The 20453-nt window shown below is 55.2% G+C and overlaps 1 protein-coding gene across 40 annotated transcripts in view; it reads left to right on the top strand.

The window, feature by feature from the left end:
* Positions 1–20453, top strand: part of WDR27 (WD repeat domain 27) — a 197558-nt gene that overhangs the window by 18263 nt on the left and 158842 nt on the right. For 30 of the 40 annotated variants that reach the window (XR_009354390.1, XR_009354394.1, XR_009354392.1 and 27 more), the window contains 13 exons: positions 2177–2318; positions 5531–5655; positions 7380–7493; positions 8457–8508; positions 9911–9981; positions 11607–11724; positions 12564–12684; positions 13764–13867; positions 14795–14862; positions 15076–15197; positions 15608–15693; positions 18110–18188; positions 18950–19024. Coding sequence is in view for 29 of the 40 variants with exons in the window: in XM_059176461.1 (XP_059032444.1) it covers positions 2177–2318; positions 5531–5655; positions 7380–7493; positions 8457–8508; positions 9911–9981; positions 11607–11724; positions 12564–12684; positions 13764–13867; positions 14795–14862; positions 15076–15197; positions 15608–15693; positions 18110–18188; positions 18950–19024 (1277 nt within the window). In the remaining 11 variants the exon portion in view is untranslated. Of the gene's footprint in view, positions 1–2176; positions 2319–5530; positions 5656–7379; positions 7494–8349; positions 8509–9910; positions 9982–11606; positions 11725–12563; positions 12685–13763; positions 13868–14794; positions 14863–15075; positions 15198–15607; positions 15694–17719; positions 20321–20453 lie in introns of those variants that run through there. The other 10 variants (XM_059176468.1, XM_059176477.1, XM_059176478.1 and 7 more) reach the window with 8 other exon arrangements.

Below are 20453 nucleotides of genomic sequence, written 5' to 3' on the forward strand. Positions count from 1 at the left end.
GTGTTTCCCTCCATTTTCTTTCTTCAGTTTTCTGAAAGAGATTGTAGAGAATTAGTAAAATCTCTTCCTTAAGTATTGGGTAGAATTCACCAGTGGAACCATCTTGGTCTGTTGCTTTTTGTTTTAGACGATTATTAATTATTGATTTTTTTATACTTCCATTTAACTTTTTGAACGTACGGAGTAGAAGTATAATGATTGCTTTAATGTCCTTGTCTAGTAATTCTGCAGTCTGGGTCAGTTCTGGTTTGGTTTCAAGGCCTGCTGGATCTGGATGACCCATGGGTGGGTGTTTTCCATGATTAATATTTCTCTTGGTTTTTGACTCCTTGAATACCTGATTATTTTTGATTGACTGCTGGACATTATGTATGACAAAATGCACAGCCAGTTGGGCTCTGGGTGATCCGAACTTCTTTCCGGGAGAATTTACGCTTGCTTCTCGTAGCCGGCTGGCTGAGGGCACTGGCCGTCCCAGGTCACGAATCCAGTTGGACTGTGAGAACTTGAAGGTGGGCCTGTGAACACCTTCTCTTGCCCGTTCACTGTCCTTCCTGGGGCCTGGCCCTTCGGGTCACTGCTCTAGGCCTGGGCATTTGAAAACATGCCCTTCTCTCCTACCTTAGTAGGTGGGTATGCTTTTTTTAAGGGGAAATTTATTAAAATCCATTTGTAGTGTTTTAAAGGAAAAGCAACGCGCGGCGGCCTCAGCCTGAAGGTCGCCAGCCCTGTTCTCTGAAGTCTTTGTCCAGCTGTGGGATTCTTTGCCCTTTTCCCAGTAAGATAGTTCTGTTTGTGCCTGAAAAGGATGCATTTAACCACACCATTTTGGGGCTCCTACTGGAATAAGTGTCTCAGGTTTCAACTGCCTTTCCTGGGATTGCGAAGCCTGCCGTTGGACAGAGGTCTTCCCGGGTGAACGGCCTCCCATGTAGATCCTCCTCTGTTTCCTTCTCTGGTCTTAAGTCTTTGTTGCGTTCATTGCTCTCTCATGTCTTAAAGTGTATCGGAATGTTCTTGGCAATTTCCCCCGAGAACAAGAAGTTCTCATCAGGAGCGTGGTGCCGGTGAACGGGCCGCTGTGAGCAGAGCTCTCCTCGTTCTCGTGTTTGAGCGATGGCTTCGCATCCAAGTGCCTACTGTCTGCTGACCTTCAGCTTCTAAGTCCCTACTTAACACTGCCCGGTGACCTGTGTTCCCTCCTGGTTCTGGTCCCCCTGCTTATGCTGCAGTCACCCAGGGTTTCCGCCTGGGGCGCTGATTATCGATGCTTCTGCCCCTCCCCCAACCCTCCGTGCCCACGGGTCTGAGTCTCCGTCTCTGCCACCCCAGTTCAGGCCTTTACTGTGCTTGCTTTGGCACGTTTGGTCCCACTGTCCCCACTGCGGTCCTTCTTCCATACTTGCAGCAGTGTTGAAAGTTTGCTCGTCTGAAGACGAGTTTGCTTGTCTCCTGCTTCTGCTTGTACCGTTGCTGCCGGCTTCCCGCTGCCCACCGTGCTGGCAGCAGCCCGCACACAGCGCCCGGCCTTTCTGGGGCACCGCGGTGTCCCGCGCTTGTCCCAGGACCCTCTGACATGCGCCCTGTCGGCCAGCAGCCCGAGCCCTGCCCTCCTCTTGGGGGTTTGTCTTCATTGCCATATCTTTCATGTCCGGCGCAGCCTTTCTTCTCAGGCAGCTGGCACGGATGGGGTCAGCACTCGCCTAGTTAGTGACTGTCGAGGAGGTGGAAGAGCGAGGTGACCTGTGCGGCTTCACGCGTGCGGCTCTCGGAGTCGCGTCGCAAGGAGAGGGCTCACTCGAGGGAGTGACCGAGTAGAATATTAACAGGAATTTTAATAAATGGATATGTGGGGGCGCCTGAGTGGCTCAGTGGGTTAAAGCCTCTGCCTTCGGCTCAGGTCATGATCTCAGGGTCCTGGGATCGAGTCCCACATCGGGCTCTCTGCTCCACGGGGAGCCTGCTTCCCCCCTCTCTCTGCCTCTCTGCCTACTTGTGATCTCTGTCTGTCAAATAAACAAATTATATCTTTAAAAAAATGGATATGTGAACTAAATGTATTTGAAAACTCAATCCGTTTGATTTATTAGGTTCGAGATCATGCTATTATGTATGTTTTCATGCTTTAAGTGTCGTGTGTAGTTTCTGAGAGTTTCGTGTCTGTTCCCTCTTGCAGCCTCTGACCCTCGGAGGCCACCACGAGCCGGTTACTGCCGTGGCGTTCGGAAACGCAGCGAGCCCGCGCCTCCTCTGTTCTGCCTCACGAGATCATGTTATAACGTGGAGACTACACGAGTGCAGACAAAAAGCTCTTCAAGGTACATGAACATTGAAAATAGATTTTAAACATGTACAAAGGGAACAGCTCATCCTTCAACACACTTGGTTTTCTAACGGGGCTGGGAGAACTTTTACTCCTCCGACCCGGAGACCAGCCGGGTGTCCGAGGTGGGTGTTCTGCATGGAAGCGCATCAGACGCTCAGATCTCGGACCCCGGCCGTGTGTGAAGCTGACAGGATAGGCTCATTGGTTTAGGCTGCCGTGTGTTGTTATTTTGAACCCTGTGGTCTTTGTACGCAGGCAAGGGGAAATATTCTTTCCTTCAGGCATTGAGGAGCGGCAGACGTGTATCAGATGCGCAGGCGACTGGTTATGACTTGTGGGGAGCACAGCAGAGAGGGCAGGTGAGGGGGCAGAGGACGTGGGCAGACGCCCTCACGTGCTGCTGTCTCTGGGGAGGCGGCCTTTGAGCCAGAGGAGGGAGGGGGAGCCGGATGGCAGGGCTGGCGCCGGGCAGGGGCACTGTGCTGGGCGTGTGCTCAGGCCCTCTGTCCCGAGAGCTCTACCTGCAGGGCACGCCGAGGAGGGGCCCCATGGTAGCAGCACGGGGGGTGTCAGAGAGCGTTGTCAGGTGAGGTGAGAAGCGAGGCAAGGACCGTGTGGCAGAGTTTGAGCTTTAGGTCACGGAGCCCACGGAGAACTCCCAGGATCGCTCTAGAAGGCGAGCATGGGGGGTCTGAGGCAGCAGCATACGGAGTAGTTTATGCCTCATCTCGTGTACTTGGCAGTTGAGTGTGTTAGCACAGATACATATGCACAGCCGCATACACATGCATAGCTGCACACACACGTGCAAACCACACAGAAGCACAGCCACACACGCACGCATGTGCAAACCACATGCAAGCACACCACACAGCCACACACATGCACACACAGCACAAATGCACAACCCATGCACACATGCACAGCACACACATGCACATGTACACAGTGCAGAGTACACATGCACCACACACGTACATACACATGTGCACAGCTCACACGAGTGTAGTAAATATACAGCACACATGTAAATGCATCTAGCGGTGTATACATGTAGTAACGCAATCCCCTGTGTACATACACACATGCACATGTACGCTACACATGCACATACAGTCAGTGCACACACGCACACAAGTACGCACGATTCGGAAGCATGTTCATGTGCGTACAGCGCAGGCACACCCATGAACGTCGGTACACGTGTCTGTATGGACAGCGAAGCACGTGTTTGTTATCTGCTCCCACGGAGGTCTTTGTACACAAGTACCCTTCCCTGTGGGAATGGACTGCGCTCTTTGGAACTCAACGTGCCCGTGGATGCAAGTGGTCTGGTCCGTGGACAGGGGTGTAAGCCGTGCCTGAGCCATAGCCTGGCGCTCCCATCGGTGCAGTGGGAGGCAGCTGCTCCTGCGTCCCGGAGCTCCAGCAGTGGGGCTGGGTAAGCTGCCCATTCCTCCTCCAGGGAGGCTGCAGGGGCCTGGGCCGGCTGCAGCCCCACCAGGCTTGGTTTCCATCCTGTGGTGGGTGTGGGCAGGTGTGTCGGATTATAGCATGTCCAACATGATTGTGTTTGCACTTGGACTAGAAAGGACGTTGTGACCTGGGGCTGTCCTTGGTCACTTGTCCCCAGTCTCCTTTGCTGGCTCTGTGTCATTCTCTCATCTCTTCACATTGGAATGGGGGCTTTTCCTCTTTCCCATCAAAAATTACTGCTTTAGTGATGCCAGCAGGCTCTGACAGCTGCCCCCTCTGCTCTCGCCGAGGCCTCCCTCCTGCCTGTGGTCTCCCATGTGAACTGCGCCGGACCCCTGCACGCGGACGTCTGACAGCACTGCCGCTTGCCTGTCCCGACCGCCTTCCCCGCAGCAGCTCAGGTCACAAACTGTGGCACTGTGCTTCTTCCCTGCACACCTCCACACCCGACCGACCCCAAGTTCTGTCTGCTTTACGTTCAGACTGTAACCAAACCTGCACACTCCTCACCCCGTCCACTGCTCCCCCGCAATCCGGCCACAGCGGTCACTCAGCGGGGTACCATGTTCGGTCCTCCTGCTCCCCTTGCCCAGGCCTTGCTCTCTACTCAGCAGCCAGGGGTCCCTGGAAGACTGGAGTCTTGAGCACACTACACTTCTGCCCAAGCCCCCCAGTGCCTTCCCACCTCAGGCAGACTAGGGACTGACAGAGCTCTGGGACCCCCAGCCGAAGCCCCCGTCTCAAGGAGCAGCTGCACTTAGTCCTGCCCCTGGGCCTTTGCACCTGCTGCTCCGTCTCAGGATCATGGTGGGTTCTGCCACATCCTTTAGGGTCTACTCAAGTGTCTCCATTGCCGTGGGCCCTTCTGGCCACCGCCCTGGGCCCCAGTCCCTTTGTGCACTTTGCTTTTTCCGACAGTATTCACTTCCTTCTGTCATTGTACGTTGCTTGTTTGCTAACTTTGTTTATTGGTGTCTAACTGTCCTGGCCCTACCCCGGGGAAGCTTTCCACAAAGATAGGACTTTGTCTCCTTGTTCACCGATCTGTCCCAGGTGCTGAGGGAGATGCCTGGGGTAGCACAGGTGCCTGTTGGACACTCAGGGAACGAGACCATGGGGTTTTAGCCAAGAGAGAACTCCAGTGATGTGTGCACATCTCCCCTCTGTAGTCCGCGGGCTCACTGTGACATGACCGTGCTGGACAGGGCCCCTCCACAGTGGTGCTGAGTCCCGCTGCATGGTGGCACGTTGGTTGAGGGACGCTGTGTGAGGCTGCGGGTCTGCACATGTTGTCACCTCAGGCCTGCAGGCGTGCCTGGAGACATCCTCCTGGGGGTAGAGAGGCCCCGGAGGCTCAGGTGGGCACCCGGTGCCCTCCGCCTGTCTGACACGGACCTGAGCAGCTCACATGACCGAGATGGGAGCTGGTGTGGTCACGGAGGAGGGAGGGTTGGGACTATGCGTGATTCTGCAGGACCCCCGCGTCTGTGCACACGCAGCCTTCCTAGAGACCCGTTATCTGTGATGACGTGGAGTCATTTTCTGATGGTCGGTCCCTGCATTCCAGGGGACCAGAACTGTTTACACTTAATGTTTTTATGTCAGGGAGCTGAAGTCACACCTAAGCTCGTGGTCACTCTGCGTGCAATGTTAGGGGAGAGAGCCACATTGTCAGCGCCTTCCTGTGGCCTCCCAGTAACCTGCCACTAACGCCGAACCTCCATCTAGGGCTGACTCCTCGGGGGCTGGTCGTGGGCACCCTGCTGGGAAAGGTGCTGTGTTTGAGGTTGAGCCCGGACGACCGCGTGGCTGCTGTGTGTGCTGGAAAGAAGATATTTGTGCTGGATACTGCGGTAAGGCTTGGCACCTGCCGCGTGTGGGTGAGCACGGCTGCCCCCTCTCAGGAGCGGTACTGCTTCCTGGCAGTGGGGGAAGGTGTCCGGACCCTGTCCTCAGAGAGTTGCCCGGATCCCATACGGCTGTTGTGTCCGTCGTGACGCCGGTCCTTGAGATCAGGCCATCGGCACGCTTAGCAGGCGTGTTCGGGCAGATGTTCGCTGCTCTGATTTCTCCTCCTTTGGTGATTGTCCAAGCCTTCCCAGCTCCGTGCTTTGTTCATCGCTTTTCTCAAAGCCCGCTTCCTGCCCAGAGCTGGACTTCCTCACCTTCTCTTACCTGGGTTGGTTTAAGGAAATGTGTCTCCTCTTCTAGGCTCCGCGACTTCTACATCTCGCATCTGACTAGGAAACGGGGGCCCGCTGGGCTCTGCTGGGTGGGCATGAGAGAGCAGGGGTGGGCTGTGAGGGCGACCTCCTGTGTGCTCAGAGTGCACCCTGCGCTTGAGACCTGCTCCGGAGACGGATACCCAGGGCCTGGCCTTGGCTTCGGTTTGCCAAGTGAATGCAGTTGACCAAGCTGTTGGCCCGCAGGGAATTTTCTGCCCTATCTACTTAAAAAAATAATCTCGGTTAGGGAAGATGTCAGGCATAAAATCTTTTTTTTTTTTTTTTTTTTAAAGATTTTATTTATTTATTTGTCAGAGACAGAGGGAGAGAGAGCGAGCGAGCACAGGCAGACAGAGAGGCAGGCAGAGGCAGAGGGAGAAGCAGGCTCCCTGCCAAGCAAGGAGCCCAATGCGGGACTCGATTCCATGACCCTGGGATCAAGACCTGAGCCGAAGGCAGCTGCTTAACCAACTGAGCCACCCAGGCGTCCCAGGCATAAAATCTTAATTGGGGATTAGCCAATGTGTGCTAGGCAGTTTGGGGCACAGAGTGTGCCTTTCTGTGTTCATGTGATTCTCGGCTAAATTGTGCAACTGAGGCTCAGCGTGACACAATTTAACTGAATGCTCATGTTGTAAGTGAAGTCCCAGCCGATGGGACGCGTCGTAGGGTTCAGTGATTCCATTAAGGCACCCGCCACACGTAGCAAAGCTCACCAGCTTCGTATTGGGAGAAGGAACACAGAGAGCTGGGGGTACAGCAGGCATGTCGGCTGGGAAGGAAGCTGAGCTGTCCCGGAAAGAGAAGGCGAGGAGCCCGAGTCCGGCCTCGACCGCGCGGACGGAGGGCGAGGGGGCAGGTGCCTGTTCCAGACTGTGCGGCCCTTAGTGACCAGCTTAAGAACTTCGCTTTGAGAGACGTCAGCTGATCACAGAGCATGTACGCTGATGTCACACATGACCATAAATAGTGGAGGGAAACCGGTATGTTCCGGGATACGATGTCATCACAGACAAGGACCATTCCGTACTGTAGACGTTGGAGGTAGCAGAAATGTGCATTTCCTGACATTCAACCTGGGGAGTATCCGTGTTCTGATGCACATTATGGCCCCCCGTTTTATTTTTAGTTGTCTGGCGATAAGAGGCATAAGGGGCAGCATGTGCCCCCTCAGCTCAGCCGTCTTGAATTTTCACTTCTCGGTTTACGTACAGGTAGCCTCACATTTGGAAAGGGGAGTTATGCAAAGTAGAGCTTAACGGAAACCGTTTTCTGTGAGATGTGCATAACTTCTTAATAACCACAATCGCCGGAACATTCAGTTACTGATCTTTCTTCACAAATCCTCCCAGAGCCGGTCTACACTAGCCGAGCTGGAGGGTCACCGGGGCGCCGTGACCGCAGCCGAGTTCTGTCCGTGGCAAACACGCATCATCGTCTCGGTGTCTGAAGACAGGAGCTTTAAGGTCAGCCGTGGATACCGGAGTGCTTTGTCCACTGCCACCGCACACCTGTGATTTTATTTCTGCCACGCTCTGTCCTGAAGTTGGCCCGAGATGCCAGCTGGCATGTCCCAGCATTCTCGAGGGGCTTGGGTCAGCTCTGGGACCTTCCCCCTCAAATCCAGGGCCCAGGGGAGCTAGAACATTAATGGACTCCACAGTATTTCCCTGGGGGCCCAGAGCAAAAAAGCCATTTTCCAAAATCAGAGGCTTCGATCAGAACTCAATCGAGCTGAAGAAGAAAATAATTTAAGACGCCAGCTCTGTTCTCCCCCAGCTCCCAGCCAGCTGGTGTTAGCGTTGCTATGCTGTTGGCCCCGTGAGGACTTGTACAGCGGAACTGGAAGAAGAGGTGTGGGTGGTTTACACCGGCAGGGGCGGGGAGGAGAGAGACCGCAACTCCTTCTCGGTCATCTGGCCGTTTCCCTGTTGGGCCCGCCCCAGCCCCGCCAGCTGCCACAAACACACAGGCCGTGCCTAGATGCGTGCGAGGGTGCCCATCGTTTCATGAGGTTTTTGAGAACGGGAGCTGAGTTCGGAAATCACTAGAGTGGGTCCAAAAACATGCCCTGGCACCTTACAGACGGCAGGGAGCATGGCCGGCCCCCTCTCCCAGGCAGGCACCTGACAGATGGCGGAGACTCTGGCCGGCCCCTCTCTCTGGGTGCCGGAGATGTCTGCACCCTGTCTTGGGTCTTCCAGACCCGCAGGTGCTTCCTTCTGGAAGTGTTCGCTTTTTCCCATATGATTCTGAAATCTTTTATGGTGTTTCTACAGTTTTATTATGTATTATTATATATTTTATTATCTTCTCCTTCAGGTAACTGCTCACACAAATTAATCTGTAGCCGAGTAGACGTATCAGTTCAAGCTACATCAAAGCAAAATTTATGTGTATCTTCTGAAGAAATGTGTGTCTTTCCGAAGGTTTGGGATCATCATGTGGAATCACTGATCTACAGCTCCTCAGTGCTAACAGGTGCCTTAAAACTCGTGTGTCGGATTTGCCGGTGGGCTTCTTGGAGTCGTTATTTCCGCGTGTGTTTATAAGCTGGAGGTGTCCCACTCAAGGGGGTCGAGTTTCCCTCTCATCTACACCTTGTAAGGATTCACTGAACAGGTGTATTTCTTGAAGTTTTTAACTTAAAAGTAAGCTTATGCTTGCAGACTGAGAGGCATACTGGTGGGGGGGAGAAGCGTGCAGCCTGCCTCTGCTGTCCCCGGGAAGAGGGGCGGCCAGGCCAGCACAGGCTGCGTCTGCCTCGCGGATCGGAGGCTGTGCTCAGGCGGGAGGTTCTGTCCAGCCCCGAGCTCTCAGTCTGTCTGGCGGTGAGTCCCCCGTATAGGCCACTAGGTCTTCACACACGTCCTGGCTGGTGTCCCGTGCTCCCGGAGCTTGTCCTGCTGCCCAAGGAGCCCCTTTCTCGGGATGAGTCGCACAAAAATGCAGCTTAGCACACGGACCATGCCTCGTTACCCAGCGCCGTCCCAGAGACTCCGTGTGCTTCCTGGCGCCACAGCCGTGCGTGGAGGAGGAAGCTTTATCAGCTGGGATGCATTGTCAGTCTCAGGGACAAAACCCATTTCTTGGAATTCCGTTGACATTTTTTTCCTGAAATTAACTTGTGGAATTATTATTGGACTGTCAAGAAAATAGTTACTAACTCAATTTTGATGTCATTTAGTTTATTTAGGACATGTTTTTAAATGTCTATTTGTCTTAATTTTCCTCCTGAATTTTCTTTTTCTTTTTTAAATGATATTATTTATTTATTTGAGAGACAGAGATCACAAGTAGTCAGGGAGGCAGGTGGAGAGAGAGGGGGAAGCAGGCTCCGCGCTGAGCAGAGAACCTGACGCAGGACTCGATCCCAGGACCCTGAGATCATGACCTGAGCTGAAGGCAGAGGCTTTAACCCACTGAGCCACCCAGCTGCCCCAGTTTTCCTCCTGAATTCTTGACAGTGTAGATTCGGAATAACTTTTAAATGACATGCGAGGCAACAGTTCAAACAGTAAGCATCATTTAATTGCTGTTTTCCTGACTGATGCCATAAATGTGTTACTTCTGTTGCAAGTTTCATGGCTATTGGGTGCAGCATGGGTGATGGTGCTGCCGGGCCTGGGGGCACTGAGCAGTGGGAATGGCCTGTGCCAGTAGGGCCGGGCATCCGCAGGGAGCTGCTGTGGGCTGTGGGGGGGGCGGCTTCGCTCCCTCCCCACGCACGCACTTTCTCGAAATGTGTATACACTTAGGGTTTCTGCTTCCTGCTGCGGGAATTACTTATGGAGCGTTCAGACTGACGACAAACAGTAGAAGTTAAACTCAGATACCTTCAGCGAGAGTTTTGACAGATACATGTCGCGTGCCCCGTCCACAGCCTCCCCTCTCCTGAGTCTCCTCATCCACGCGGGGAGCCGGCAGCTGGTGACAGGATGCGCGCATGGCCAGGTGAGGGAAGCAGGACCTCCAGCGCCGCGGCCAGATGCCATGGTGACCACGTACGTGAGTGCCGCCGAGAGGTCTGTGCTCGCTCCCCTGTGCTGCTCCTGCTGGGAGGGACCGTGGGCCCAGGGTCGCGGTGGGGCTCACACTTACATGTGCCCACACACGGCCGGCACAGGAGCCAGCTGTACTGTAGAGTTTGAAAAAGACACTTGATTTTTTCAGAACTTACTTTTTTTAGGGGAGAAATTCAGGTGTATTCACAAAGCGTGGGTCCTGTTCTCTTCTTAAAAAGTTGCTGCTGAGTAATTTGGGCAAGATGCCCTGTTGGCAAATAAGGCAGCTCTCGCTCCTCCCATGGGCGGAGCACCTGGCCTCTGGCAGTTCGGGTCACCCCACGCGCGCGGTGTGTCCCTGTGCACGGGCCGCACCCCACACGCCGGCCGGGTGTCCCGCAATGTCAGCCAGTTGTGACGCCATCTGCCTGGAGCCCCGGGAGATGGGCCCCTTCACACGCCGCCCACGGAGGTGCGGCCTCGGGCTCCGCGTGACCTGGCCACTTCGGGACGGGCCTGCAGCCCCGCTCGGTTCCACGGACCTGCCGGAGCGACCTGCGGACCTCAGGGGACGCCTCTTGCCGGCGCAGCAGCCCAGTGCACGAAGACTCGGTGTGGGTTGGAGAGCACACGGCGGGAGGGCAGAGGCCGTGGGAGAGAGAACCTCGGCCACTCCCCACCCAGCAGAGCCGGGAGCGCGACCAGGGTTTGGTCCCAGGACCCTGAGACCCCAACCTGCGCCGAAACCAAGAGGAACGCCTCACCCACGGAGCACCCGGCCTCCCGCTGCCGACCGGTCTGGTCAAGGAGGCAGCAGAGGACGGAGACGAGCCCCAGACGGAGCCACACAGGGGGAGGTTGGGGAGGGTCCCCCTCCGGCGCGGACTGTGCACGGACGTGCTCAACGACCTGGAAGCTGGGACTCCCTGGAGGCCTCAGTACGCAGGCCTGACCGATGACACCGGTGGCCACTGGTGACGGAACCCACCCTCCAGCCCCCACCCCTCCCCAGGGTGGGCCTGAAAGGCACCAGCCTCTAATCTCGGGATTCATTCTCCTGGCAACGCGGCCCACCCTTAGGGTCTTCTCACCAAAAAACACCTTTGTCATTCAATGCTTGGGAAGTTCTTAGGGTTTTAAGAGGTCTGTGCTGGAAATAGGAAGTCCAGAAACGTGTATTTCTTGTTCTAAATCACAATATCACAGATGTAGTTTTGGAAACTAAGAAGTTATACTTTTCCTTTTGACAAAGGTCACTGCTCTTACTATGCGTTTTTGTCAGTGACGTGCCCACCGGACTTGTGGCTGTGTCCCTGGTGTTGGGTTTCCCTGGTGGGGATCAGAGTGCACGCCCTCTTGGGCTGTGGTTTATAAACTCGACGTCTGCGGAACGGGTGTGCGGGGCTTGGAAGGGGCAGGGAGGGGTCAGACTGGCAGAGGAGGGTCTGGCAGGCTCTCCGGCTGCGCGGCGCCTGTCTCGGGCTCCACACACACCCTTCTCTGGGGGCTGGTCCGCGTGTCCACCCGTGCCCTGGGATGGCAGACCTGCGGTCTGTGCCTTGTTGGCTTTTCCAGCTTTGGATCTTCAGTTTGGTTGAAGGACATCATTACCGTTGTGTGACACGAGTTGACCTGAAGAAGAAGAGAGAGAGTTTCTCCCGGAGGACTGAGTCCAGGCTGTGCAGCCTGCCAGGTGGGCGGTTTGAAGGGAGCACCGTGCAGGGACAGCTCTTAGTGGGCGAAGTCTAGCGTCTGACCTCAGACAGGCCCCAGCACCAGGGACAGCGCAGCTCATTCTGTGCGCAGGGGTGAGGTCCGCTGATGAGGAGAGCGCCCCGCCCCCCCGTCCCCTACCCCAGGCACCCTCTTCTCACCTTCTGGGGGTTGTCCTGGGCCAGCCCCATCTCTGCAGGAGCCCCTCCCTCTGCCCACGTGGTTTCCACGTGGCCAGGCCTTCCTCGCCATTTGTCCAGTGCCTGCGCAGCGCCACCGGCACAGGAGGATTGGGGAGGTGCTGGGGGTCTTCCTTCCTGCGGCCGCGCTGTCATCTTCACCTTCCGGCAAAGGCGTCTTTTCCCTGCTGCCCTCAAGCTTCTCATCACCGCTCTTCCTTCGGTTTAGTTCTCATCTCGTGTGTGTGTGGCTTTAGGCAGTTTCTTTTGGAAGAAGGTCAGAGATCACCTTTATCCACCATATCTGTTTTCTTCCTACTGCTTTCAGTCTTGGCTTTCATTGTTTCTTGTGTAAGTGCCGTTTATTTTAGGTGAACGTGATCCTGCTTTCGGAACAGAGTTAACCTCTGGTGTGCCTGGAGTCTCCCTTTCTGCCTGACAGGCCTCATACGGGGTGTGCTTGGCGTTGATCATCTCAGTCTGAGTCATGTGCAAGTGTGGCTGTTTTCCTTGATCGATAACAGATCTGAGTGGCTCTGACCCACATGCACTTCCTCCAGCGTCCCGTGCTGCCGGCTGTCTGCCTGCGACTCGGTGGACCCTTTAGTGCCGTAACTCAGGAGATCAGTTCTGTTCCTAGAAGACAGTTCGCATCCCAGCACAGACGGCTGGAAGGAGAGAGAGGAGGCCGAAGCAAGCCTCCCGGTCCTGGGTCTGGCGTCGTGCGATCTGTCCGTCATCCTCCCTGCCGAGTGTGCGGGGTGAGTGTGCTGAGCTGCCCTCATGCCCCGAGGAAAGCCTCGGAAGTGTGAGGTTCACTTTTTAGGAATGATTAAAATAAAGCCAAAGTATTTTTGTCTTTTGAAGTAATAATATTAAGTATTTTTAGGATTGCATATTCTAAGTCTTAAAGCTGGTAAACTGAGCAGTTGTTTTTAAGTTTGTTTAATAAATGGAATTGTTAATTTCGCTCAGCAAAGTCTAGGCAGATCGTGATCATAACAAGGTAAAGGGGGCGTAGTCGTAAGTCATTCTGAACCCCCCCATCTGCCCTGCCGCAGACAATTTAGAATGTACTGTCACGGCTTTCACTACGGAGTCCCGAGAGCACTAGGGACAAGGAGGGACGAGCCTCTGTCTTCCCGGACAAGGTGGGGCTTAAAAGGATGGGGAGCCGGCCTTGCTGTGGGCCAGGTCTGTGCACAGGCGCCCTGCTGGATCTGCCCCCGACGCAGGCGGTGCGGGAACGGGCATCTGAGATGGCCTGTGCCGAGGCTCCCTGAGGGTCGGCTGGGCTTCCTGCCCCAGATGCACAAGGACTGGTTTGGCCGACCCGGGAATGGCTGTGGGAGCACGAAGGCCCCCGAGAGCGCACACAGGATGTCAGGGTGGTCAGAGGCTCCAGGGGACTGAGAGGCCGGTGGCAGAGAGGGCGCCAACTGTGGTTCTGGGTCCCAGGTCTGGCCCAGCCAGAGGAGGCTTCTCCATTGAAAACTAGGGAGGCAGGTCTGTTTGCCCTCCCCGGGGCTCTGCGGCTTCCGTCTGTTTGCTGCTGCCCCGCGTGGCAGGACCCGCCGTGCCGCGCTGCGCCTCTTGCAGGGACGCCCCCTGGGCAGAGAGTCCCGTGGCCTCAGAGAAGGGAAAACCGTGCAGATCGTGATCGAGTTGGGATCCACTGTGGCTCTTTAGTACTTGTCTGCACCGGACGCCAGGTGTCCCCGGAACCTGAGATAGCAGCCGAGCGCCGGGAGCCGCCGCCTGCAGCAGCCGCTCGGGGTTGGGGGATGGCAGCCTGAGGAGGGGGATGAGCTGGGCGTTTTCTCTTTTCCCTTTAAATTAGTCAGTCTTCTGAGAATGCCGTGTGCTTATGGATCGGAAGCTCCGTGGGCCTGTTCCTATTTAACTTGGCAAGCTTTGAACTGGAAGCCGCCTTACATTACAAGGGTAAGGTCGAGTTCAGTTCCTCTTTTGCTCTGGCGTCTGGGAGACTGACCCTCTCGGTGTAGGACGCTTGGCCGTCAGAATGTGCAGCAGGTCACGGGCAGCCTCTGTGCATAGGGTCCCAGGGACACACTTCAAGTCTGCTCCCGGCTCTTGGTGGCGCTCCCTGCTCTTGGTCCCCAGCCCTCCCGTCCTCCAGGTGTGTGCAGGGCTGCCAGGGACACTTGTTTTCCTCAGCACTCCCGTGTCTGTCCCAGCTCTTGCCCAGGATTCCGAAGTCCACACCATCAGTGTTTCCCCTGGGGATTTAACACCATGATCAGGTGACTCACAAGCTTGTCAGACTCAACTTGTCTGAACGGAGCTGGGCGCCCTCCTGTCCAGCCCTGGTTCCGGCCCTCAGGTTCTGTGACCACCATGCGCGGAGTCGTCCCTCTGCCTCCCTGTGTGCCCGCAGCCAAGGTCGCCTCTGGATGCAAGTTCCCTCCCTTCTCTTTTAAGGCCCTCGTGGTTGGGGACAGAGTCTGAGTTCTTAGCTTGGGCCAGCCCATCCCCCCTCTTGGTGGGAAGTCACTGTGCCTTTCCTCACCTTCGGGACTTTGCTAGAACCCTCCAAACCTCTGCTGGCCTGAGCTCCTTTCTCTCCTCCGCTTGCCCTGGAAGCTTCACCTGAACCTGCTCTGGGAGCCGTGTTCTTCCCAGCTCCCCGTAGCTACAGTGTGTGCAGCGTCTGTGGTCTCTCTGTGGGCGCCCGTGTCCCCATGACTGTGGCTGCTCGGGGCCGGCGGGGGTCAGGGCTCTCGTAAGGGCCTTGCTCCTCGTGCCCCAGCAGCCCCAGCACAGGCCTCTGAGCACGGCTGTGTCAGCGAGGGGCCGGTCCCCCGCTTACCGCCAGCGTTGCTGCTCTGTTTCTCTTTGCCGGGAACGAAGACTTCAGGAGCCTCAGCATTCAGGTTGCCGGGTCCTGCGCAGTGGAGAGCGGAGCAGGGGGTGACAAGGTGAGTCCTGCCTGACGCATGTCTCCGGGCTTAGCTGCAGGCTCACTCGGACCCACAGAGGACCGTGGGGCTGGCTGGCGGGTCGCCGTCTCGTAGGCGGCAGGTTGGGACGCACACGGGGCCACGCGCGGCGACGGTGACTACTGACGACATCGCGACCGTGCTCACAGTGGGTGTCGCGAACGTGTGCTCCGTGTTGACTGTCCCCCGCAGGCCGTCTGCTTACTCACGTCCTTGTTCGGCCATAAGATCGCCTTGCTGGAAATCCACATGGCCGCTCTGGTGACGTCGCAGCGGAGGCACGCCGCGGGAAGGGGTCTGTCCGTGCTGCCTCGGTACGTCTTCCAGCGCAGGCTGTACGTGTGCCGCTGCGGCGGCTCCTAGAGTCCCCGTCCCTTCTGGCCTTAGGAGAGAAAAGTAAAGCCTAGTGAACTCCAGGTGTGCTAACCCTGTGTGAAACAGGTGATTGCTCCTGGCTTTACTTCTGTCTTGTGCAAGACCAAACGATGCCTCGTTGATCTTGCTGTAACCCAGGATGGAGTGGAAATTAGGAAATAGCACTTTGATTAAAAATACTACAGTGTATTTCTTAGAAGGGTAAGGACAAGCTTGACTGGTTGCAAACCTTGTGTGCCCATATGTACGGGCGTTACTAGCTGCTTGTGACTGTCCTGAAATGCAGGTGTCCTTGCGACGAGCCCATGTGCGAGTTTGCTCTCCTGGTGCTGTTTCTGTTTCTCCTTAGTGCCCACGTCCTGTCCACGTCTCCGCTGCGCTTCAGACCCGCTGAGGAGAGGGCGCAGCCGGCTCTGCAGGCGCCGTCTGGTTCGGGTAGTGTACTTGGGCGCTGCGCACCAAGCATGGGGTGCTCTCCGGGCCCGCGCGCGTCGGCACCTTTCTCTTGCTTTGTGAATTCATGTTGGGCAGCAAGAAAGTTCCACGATTCCTCCCTTCTGGTGTTCCTTCATTTCTCTGCCTCGCACATGGGCGTTACCTGCCGTTTGTGGTAGAGAACGTGCTAGATGTTTCTTTTCCTGAATTGGGTAGAAGTCTTAGGACTTCAGAAACATTTAGAAACGCTGATGGCTCTTGTGGCCAGAAGAGCAGTGGTACCTGTGGCCGCTCATGTGTCGCGGGAGCGATCTTTCCTTGCTCCTCTTTGCTGAAGAATTTTCACGCCCATCACAGACATCGTGCTGTTGGCCCTGTGGACGGCAGCACGCGTTTCTAAGACACGTGCACATTTGCTTACCTCGTCCTGATGCCGTTACGTGGAAACCGGGGCTAATTCTCTGGTGTCTTGTGTTAGCCAGCCCATATAAATTGTTTCCCATTGTCTCCAAAATTTTCCTCATTGTTTTATTACAAGCATAAAACAAATTCGTTTGTTGCTTTTTACAAAGAAATGACTTTAAGATGAACTTCTGTTTTAAGACGATAGACTTCGTTACATCCCATTCGTTTCCATTGTAATAATCATTGATAAGGGTTGGTTTTTTCCTTCAGTGACCAATCCAGCATCCTAATCAGTCTTGTTAATAAGCCCCTTATTGACCTAATTAAAAGCCAGTAGAATAGTAGCTCTAAGCAGTAGCTCATTCAGTCTGCTTTTATCTCCGTCTCTGGTGAGGGACGCAGCTCCTGGAGGCTGAAGTACCGGGCAGGGCTGGGCGGGTGGGCTCCACTGCTCGGACCTCCAGGCTCTCCGCTCAAGGGGATCCTGCCCTGCCCAAGTGGGCCCCTGTGTCAGCTGTCGCCTCCCTTCTCTGGGAGACCTTCTGACATCCTTGACTGTCGTCCTGAGAAAGACTGTGCAGAGCCCCCAAAGGCCACCCTCACAGGTCCCCTGCCGGCCAGGTCCCCTGGGGATCGGATCCGCCCCACCCCCTTCTGACCCCTCCTGCTCTCTCTGCTCCCCCCTCCCTCCCGCTGGGTCTGGAAGCCAAGCCCGAGCACTGCTCAGCAGGAAGTCGCTGCGGGTCCTTATTTAAGTAGCAGCTTCCTCAAGGAATTACCCATTCCTGTGTCTTTGTGTTACTCAAAGTGGAAGCAGTGTTTCACTCTAATGCTTTGGGCGTTTATTCAAATAGTATGCATTTACATATTCGTGAGCTTTCTTCCAGTAATTTCAAGACCTCCTCCTGATCACGTATACTAATGCCTCCGTAAGCTTATTATCTGATCCCGAAAATACTTTCCTCTTGGCTTTACTTTTCGTGGACACTTTTCCTTCCCCCAACACTGATGGGGAGAGGTTTTCTGGGGCCCCTGGGGTGTAGCTTCATCTCCAGGCGTCCCCTGAGGCGCTGGCCTCTCGCCCCCGAGGGCAGGGCTCTGTCTCCTGTGAGCCGGAATGTGTCCCCATCCCCGTCACATACCTGTCCTGTTAATGGTTTGCTCCTCGGCTTTGCTCGGCTTCGGAAGGGAACGCAGTCCAGGTTGTCAGGTTTGAAACAGTGCCAGAAACAGAACGAAATCTGTTTTTTTTTTTTTTAAAGAGAACTATTTTAAAAATAACTAAAATGTTATTCAATTATCCATTTTTCTAAAGTTATTTTTCTACTCTTGTACAGAATGCTCCTTTTGGATACCAAGTATTAAACGTATGTAAAAATAAGTAATTCTGGCAGATTTTTATCTCCTCTGAGAGAATTTTTGAGATTTATAAATATTTGTGGTGAGTTCACACAGTGTCAGAGTTTTTATGGGTCTGCAGTGTTGTGGGAGACTAAATAGGATAGTAGGTTTATTGCCATCATGTTTTAGCGGCTTTTCTTTCTTATTCTGCCTTATGGTAAACAAGAGCAGAAATGAGGAGTCTGAGTTCACTTACGATCGTGGCCGTTCTTGTCCGTAGGACAGACGGCGTCGCCACAGGTTTCCGGAGCGAACGGCTCCTGACAATGGGTCTTTATCGTCCCGTGGACAGAACTTCACACAGGCCGGGCGAGGATGTGGGCTGTGTGGTTGCAGCGCGAGCAGATGTGTTGGTCAGGAGTGTTCGGAATATGGGATGGTGACGTACGTTCAGTACCGTCCTAGGAACGAGAAAAACCCGTTGTTGTTTCTTACGCTTTTAATGCCCTTGATGTAACCTTCTTTGCTGGTGGTGGTGGGTTTGGCGTCAAGTGTGAAAGCTCTGAGGTCTTTAGGTCACAGCCTTGTCCCACTTGTGTGGCTTTCTGTTCTCGAGGCACTGTGTTCTGGTCACGTTCAATGGCTGCTACCTTTGACGCTTGTTTTACAGCGGGGCAGCGCGCCGTTAAGGACCGGCCCCTGGTCTTCCACAGCAAAGTGAGGTCGTCTGGGTACGCGTCCACACCGCGGTGAGTAAATGGCTCCGAGGCTGCTCGTGCCGGGACGTGCACACAGGGCTCCGGACACCTGAGCGCTCTTCTCCCGTCCCTGCTGCTGGCGTCCTGCCTCCTCTGTGCTGCAGCCCCTCCTCGGCCCCGGGGGACCTGCGGCTCCCGCAGCAGATGCAGAGCCTGCGGCGCTGGCCCGGGCCTGGGCCACCCTCTCCTGCGCCCCCCATCCTGATGGCTCTGGGCACGGCCTATGCAGAGTGTGCTGCTTGCCGCCTGCTCCGGGCCGCTTGGATGCAGGTGTGGGGGGCTGTGGCTGTGCCCCGTGCCACCCTGAGGCTCGCCACCTTGGGTCCCAGCATCGCTGGGGTCTTGTTTCTTCATCTGAGTAACAGGCCAGTACCGGGCGACTGTTCAGCTACCACCAATATGCGAAAATCCGATTTTATTAAAGGGGGGATTCAGCGTGACTTCCCAGCGATGTCACTTCTGCTTCTGAGTAGGTTCGCACATAATGTCCACAAATGCAGCTCAGTTTCTGATATGAGTCTGTAGTTTTGTTCTCCGGAAGGAGACTGTGTGTCCAGGATGCTTCCACAGGTGTCTCAGGGAAGGATAGTTGTTAGGGTTAAAGTAATTGAATGTTCAGTGTATTTCTAGTGTGGGACACAGAAAGCATAAATATATTTAAATATGTATGTACATTTTGCTGCAAAATACAGGTCTCTTAAGAAGGAAGCTTGAACTGAAATCTTTAAGGGTAACATGGTTTCTTTCCACAGCACAACTATGTTCTTGCCAAAGACCAACACCAGGAGCAGCGGTGGCCGCTCTTTCCCACGGAGCCACGGTCACAGGTGGTACAGCTCGTTCTCCCAAAGTAGACGTGATGTGATTTAGGGAGGCCTTTTGAGTACTTCAGGGGACTTTGTTTCCGGCAGGTGTACGGCCTAGGACATGTTTGGGGACGCGTTATTACTTGGCTGTACATGGCCTTGTGGTCACATTCGGTTCTTCCTTATGAACCCTTTTCCGGACAGGCTGCTCTCTTCATGAACTTAACAACTTAGGAATTTTAATTTTGGTTAAAATTCTGTTTTAGAAAGCATTGGGGTCAGTGAATGACGCTTTTGGATAAGTTTGTTAGGTAGTAACTGGATGGAAGACCGTGAGCACTGACAGGGCTGTCAGCCCGAGATGAGCTGGACTTGCTTCCTGTCCAGTGGGCGCTGCACCTGCGTGCGGGACCTCGGCCAGCACTGCTGGTCCCCGGGCCCCGTGCGCCTGCACAGGGAGGTGTGGGGAGACCCCAGGATGCTCCCGGTCGCAAACATGGAGGTGTCACATCTGGGCAGAGATTCCGGGTGGTGGTGCTGGCTGAAATGTCACTTGCTCTCGTCCCCGGCACATCTGTGCTTGGGCGGTCACTGGCAGAATGCTGGTTTCACCCTGTTCTGTGATGTTTCCTCTGCTCTGAGGCTCTTCCTACCCTACTGTGCTGCTCCTGTCTCAGCATCGATGGCAAGGATGTGACCCCAGCAGGTGCCCTCAGACCCTGTGATACCCAGACCGGGGGTTGGGGACAGAACACAGCACCAAAAGCTATGCTCAACTCTGCTTTTCTTGGTGACATTTTCCTATGAGAGCCCAGCTCTCCAGACGGAACCAGTGGCCTTGGACGCGTTTCTGGCCCGGGGGGCATTCCGCTGAGGGGTTTCAGTGAGGGGAGGACCCCAGACAATATCCTGGGCACAGGCCGGTGTTCCTCTGGGAATGGCTCCTCTGATCACCTACCGAATTTCACTCCAGAGGGGTGGCGCTGCCGGGCTGTGGGGCAGGCTCGCAGGGCCAGGCTTTCCAGCTTGTTGAGCCTCTGAAGGTGTGACAAAATGTGACTTGTCGCCAGTAACTTCCAGCTTTGACAACAACCTCTGCCGTGCGCCTGGCACCTTTCCAGACTCCCCAAAGTGTGTAGAACACTGTGTGACAGGTGGCTCTGGGCTGAGGTGGAGGGGCTGGTGGGGGGCACGGGGGTGTCAGGCAGGAGCCTGGCCTCCAGTGCTCTGGCCAGCCCCCGTGCCCGTGGCCTTGCTGCTGCTCAGAGGCTGCCGAACTACCTGCTGAAAATGAACCCGGAGGAGACTTTGCCTTAAGTTCCAAGCACCAAGCTTAAGACTTTGCCTTAAGCACCAAGGCCACCCCAGTGCGTGTCCTAGCCGTCGGTCCTTTTCCCCAAGCCATCCGTGGTCTCTTCCACAGACTGGGAATGTGGTTATTTTCATGGCA

Source organism: Mustela lutreola, chromosome 6 (genome assembly GCF_030435805.1).
Source record: "Mustela lutreola isolate mMusLut2 chromosome 6, mMusLut2.pri, whole genome shotgun sequence".
Classification (NCBI taxonomy): domain Eukaryota; kingdom Metazoa; phylum Chordata; class Mammalia; order Carnivora; family Mustelidae; genus Mustela; species Mustela lutreola.